The 4383-nt window shown below is 63.0% G+C and overlaps 1 protein-coding gene across 1 annotated transcript; it reads left to right on the forward strand.

Moving 5' to 3' along the window:
* The first annotated feature begins 131 nt into the window (after window positions 1–131).
* On the forward strand, window positions 132–4377 carry NTHL1 (nth like DNA glycosylase 1). The gene is given in 5 exon segments (XM_034670608.1): window positions 132–202; window positions 204–255; window positions 1254–1492; window positions 2191–2361; window positions 3167–4377. Coding segments are annotated over 5 exon segments (735 nt in total). The 5' UTR covers window positions 132–145; the 3' UTR covers window positions 3383–4377.
* The last annotated feature ends 6 nt before the right edge of the window (window positions 4378–4383 follow it).

Raw genomic sequence — 4383 nt, forward strand, 5'->3', positions numbered from 1 at the left:
AGGGGCTGAGCGCCGCCGCCGAGCTTGCTGGGAGTCGTAGTTCCCGGCCCGCTCGGGAGGAAAGGCGGGGCAAGAGTCGAGTCACATGACGGGGCCGCGGGGGCCGCCGGGATGTGTAGTGTGCAGGACTCTGGCACTACCGAGCATGGCTGGCGTGAGGATGGTGACACGGAGCCGGAGCCGGGGCCCGGGGGCCCGGGCCGCGGGGGGGTGGGGAGGAGGCCGCGCAGCTCCGGAGGGGAGAGGCGGCTGCAGGTAGCCCCGAGCCTGGACCGGGGCATGGGGAGAGAGACGAGGGAAGGAACCTGCCAGGGGCTGGGCGCTGGGATTCCAAGTCGCCCCCACGTGCGGCTCTGGCTCCCACCCTGCTCCCTGTTCCCGGGACGCAGGGGCGGGGGTCCACAGGGACTGAGTTCCGGGCGCTCGCACCTCCCCCAACCTCGTCCTGAACAAGAAAGATCTCGGCGTCCCGGTAGTCTGTCGGGATACTCCACTAGGCGCCAGGCTCTCTGTGGGCACGCCAGCCTTGTCTTTGTAGCTGCTTCTCGCTCAGAGATACCAGATGCCGAGGACACGCCAGCCAGGAGTCCTCTTCCCCTGCTAGAGGGTGCCTCTGGAGAGGAAACGGGAAAGGGCGTGGTCTTCCTTCTGTTTACTCTGCAGGCATTAAGGTCCTAGTGTGTACAGGGCTCCGGGGTGAGCCAGACCCACTGGGCCCCTGCAACTTGTCCTGCAGGACAGCTAGAGGGGGATTCTCCTAGGCACCCAGTGAACTTAGGGGTAGTTCAGACAAGGAGATCCACTCAGACAAATGCATAGCAGGAGGAACTGGGGCAAGGGGAGTAAGTAGGTAAGTAGGTCACAAGGGTAGGCAGGACCCTTGATGCTCCGATGGAGTTTGGAGTTCGCCGTGAGGACAAGGAAAAATCAATGAGGAGTTTTAAACCAAAATGACACAATCTGATTTGGGCCTTAGGAATGTCTCTTTGGGCCAGTGTGGAAACGAGATTGGGGGGCATCACGGTGGAAGCTGTGGGTAGAGTCGTCCTGTGCTAAGGCAGACTTGGTCAGGAGGGCAGTGGCGTGGGGAAAGCTGACCTGCCCCCTGGAGCACGTGCTGCAGAGGCCGGAGCAGCCCGAGCTGCGGTAGATGAGGGATGGCTGTTGAATGAATCATGACGGGTGATAGCAGGCAGGGCAGCACCCACGCCCACCCTCACCTGTGGCCCCTGCTCAATGGCACGTTTTTCCAGAAGGAAAGAAAAGCCACAGCCGTGCAAAGCGTCAGCGGAAGACACAGAAACTGAGTGTCGCCTACGAAGTCTCAGATCGTGAGAAAGGAGAAGGCGCCAAGCCCCCGGGGACACCAGGCTGGGAGCCCCTGGCCTGGCGGCAGCAGCTACAAAACATCCGCACCATGAGGAGTGAGAAGGACGCACCTGTGGACCAGCTGGGGGCTGAGCACTGCTATGACCCCAGTGCGCCCCCAAAGGTAGGCAGGCACCCCATCTGCCTGGTGACTGCCTTCTGGACAGAACACTTGCTTCTTCTCAGGCCTCGGGCAGGGCACGGCCTGACCCCTGGCAGCTCTGGGCTGGCACCCTCACCGGCAGGCGGCACCTCGAGGGGACAGCACCTGAGGCCCAGAGCGCGGGCAGCATCACCTGCTTCGTGGTGGCCCCTCGGTGGGTCAGGACTGCCTGTGGCTTGGGGCTTCGTGCTGTTTTCTGCCAGCAGAGGCCTGAACTACCAGGGGTGTTAGTAATGTTTGCTAAGAGAGAGTTCCTTTCACCTCACTGGCTTGGAGCCTGGTCCTTAGACCAACTAGATTCTAATCCCAACCCCGCTACCAGTGACTTGGGTGCACAAACTCTGGGCTTCTGTTCGCTTGTGAGATGGGTAGGGTTATCCACGAGGCAACAGCAATCAGAGTAGCAGGCACTGGCTGTCGATCAGCAGGTCTGATTCTAAACGTCTTGATAATTCAGTGAAGCCGCCCAGTGATCTTTGTGAGGCAGGCACTGTTAGGGTCCCCACATTGTATAGGAGAAAACAAAACAGGCCCAGGCCGATCCCTCACACAGTCCGTTGGCCAGTAACAGGTGGAGGTGGTGATGGGTTGGCGGGGGCCCACCCACAGTGCGCGCCCAGGACCTGCCACTACACTGGTCCCCGTCACTGTGCCCACAGGTGCGGAGGTACCAGGTGCTGCTGTCGCTGATGCTCTCCAGCCAAACCAAAGACCAGGTGACGGCAGGCGCCATGCAGCGGCTGCGCTCTCGGGGCCTTACGGTGGACAGCATCCTGCAGACAGATGACAGCACGCTGGGCACGCTCATCTACCCTGTAGGCTTCTGGAGGGTGAGCCCATGGGCCTGGGAAAGACGTCAGGAGGCAGAGGGGAGGCCAGGTGGGGCACCTGAGGCCATAGGGACCTGGATGTGATTTCCCAGTGGAGCCCCCTGCCCATCTGACCGGCAAACGGGGCCAGGGCTCTGGGGCCCCCTCCTTGGCCTTTCCTGTTTGCAGCCCACCCCTTCCTTCCTCCACCTCCCCACCCAGCTGACTGGCGCTTCCCTTCCTCCCTGAGGCTGCCCACCCGCCTTTCCCTTTGTTTACTCCAAGCCTCCCTGGAGTGCGTCACCCCCTCCGTCTGGAGCCCCAACAGGCCATAAAGCCCTGGGTGGCGTGTGGGCGGATCTGCTGAGGCAGCCGGGCGGGTGGAGTGCTTTCCCTTGGCATTGGTGTGGGCTGCAGCTTGTCAGATGGGTTTTAAATAGCCCTCTCAGGCTCAGAATGGGAACTACCCAGCTGGCCTGGCGGCTGGTGGGGGAGCCCCAGGCTCCAGCCTTCCTTCCTGAAGGTCCAGGTGCTGCCGAGTCCAGCTCCTGGCATGGCTGGCCCTGCTTAGCCTACCTGGCCTCTGGAAGAATGATGGGACGGGGGGCCTGAGCTAGACCCCACATGCGTGTTGTGGGTCCAGGCCTACATTGGGCCTTGGCTCATTCCTACCTCTTGGGGGGGACAGGGCAAACAGGTGCTTCTGAGCGTGTCTTGGGCAGGTGACAGGCAGCTCTGGACACCCGTGGGTCTTCCTCGGGACTCACCCTCCCAAGTGGGGCTGTACCCTCCACCTCCGGAGCTGAGCGCCCCCTCTGTTTTGCAGAGCAAGGTAAAGTACATCAAGCAGACCAGCGCCATCCTGCAGCAGCGCTATGGCGGGGACATCCCAGCTACTGTGGCAGAGCTGGTGGCACTGCCCGGCGTTGGGCCCAAGATGGCACACTTGGCCATGGCGGTGGCCTGGGGCACCGTGTCCGGCATCGGTGAGTGGCATCCACTGTCAGGGAGGGCAGGGCTGGCCACATCCTGTGGTCTGTGACCCCAGCTCAAGTCCCCTCACTCACAATTTAGCCCAAAGGGTCAGAAAGATGTTTCCAGCTTTGAGCTTGGCCTGCCCTGCCTAATGGGAGGACTTCCTGTTTGCTGAGCACCTGCTGTGCGCTGAGCTGTGTGAGAGGCCCCGGGGAGGGATTCGGGGTCCATGGTGTGCACGAAGGAGGATGTGGAACACACAGCTCCCTGCCTGAGGTGGAAGCGCTGCCGGGGGGCGTGCGTGGCGCTGTCAGAGCTGGCCCGGTCTGGGGCATCTGGGGAGACTTCCGAGGAGGTGATAAGTCAGCCAAGAGCGGACAAGTCGGGGGCTGGCCGGGCTAGGAGGAGGAAGTGCCATCCAGGCAGAGGAAACAGCATCCACATCAGGTGGGACGGGGGCCGGTAGAGGAAGGCTCAGGAGCGGGCAGAGGGGGGAGGCACGGGAAAGGCAGGGGGACCCCAGGGGTGGAGGAGCTGGGGGGGAGCCCCTTCTGGAATCCATTTCCTGACATTTGTGGTATCCGTGAAGACAGACCCCGGGTCGGGCTGCGGCTGCTTCTTCAAATCTTTGCCCAGACAGCTGGGGCTTCGTCGGCCACGCAGCAGCAGGTCCAGCCAGCCCAGAACCCGGGGCCCGACCCACGGCCCCTCTGTGTGCCCCCACTCTGGCGCTCCTCCGGAGGAACTTCTGCAGGGGGCGGGGAGACGGGGCAAGAGATCCCCCAGCCCTTCCCCAGCTCCTAAAGCCTGCTCCCTGGAGTGGGGACCTTTCTCAGCACTGCGCTTGGGTCGGAGGGCAGCTAGGGGCTGAGGGCCCTGCATGGAGGCTGGAGCCCAGCAGCCCCAGAGCCTGGCGATGGGCCGGCAGGGGCTAGGGTAGAGCCTTCCCCCACCCCCGTCTGCACCGCCCCTGATCCTGTGGCCGCCAGCCTCTCAACAGATACCTGAGCTTATCTGGGCGGCTGTCCTCGCCCGAGTCCCAGGAGGGGTCTGGCAGGTCTGCGGGGG

The sequence above is a fragment of the Ailuropoda melanoleuca genome, chromosome 10 (genome assembly GCF_002007445.2).
Source record: "Ailuropoda melanoleuca isolate Jingjing chromosome 10, ASM200744v2, whole genome shotgun sequence".
In the NCBI taxonomy this organism is placed as follows: domain Eukaryota; kingdom Metazoa; phylum Chordata; class Mammalia; order Carnivora; family Ursidae; genus Ailuropoda; species Ailuropoda melanoleuca.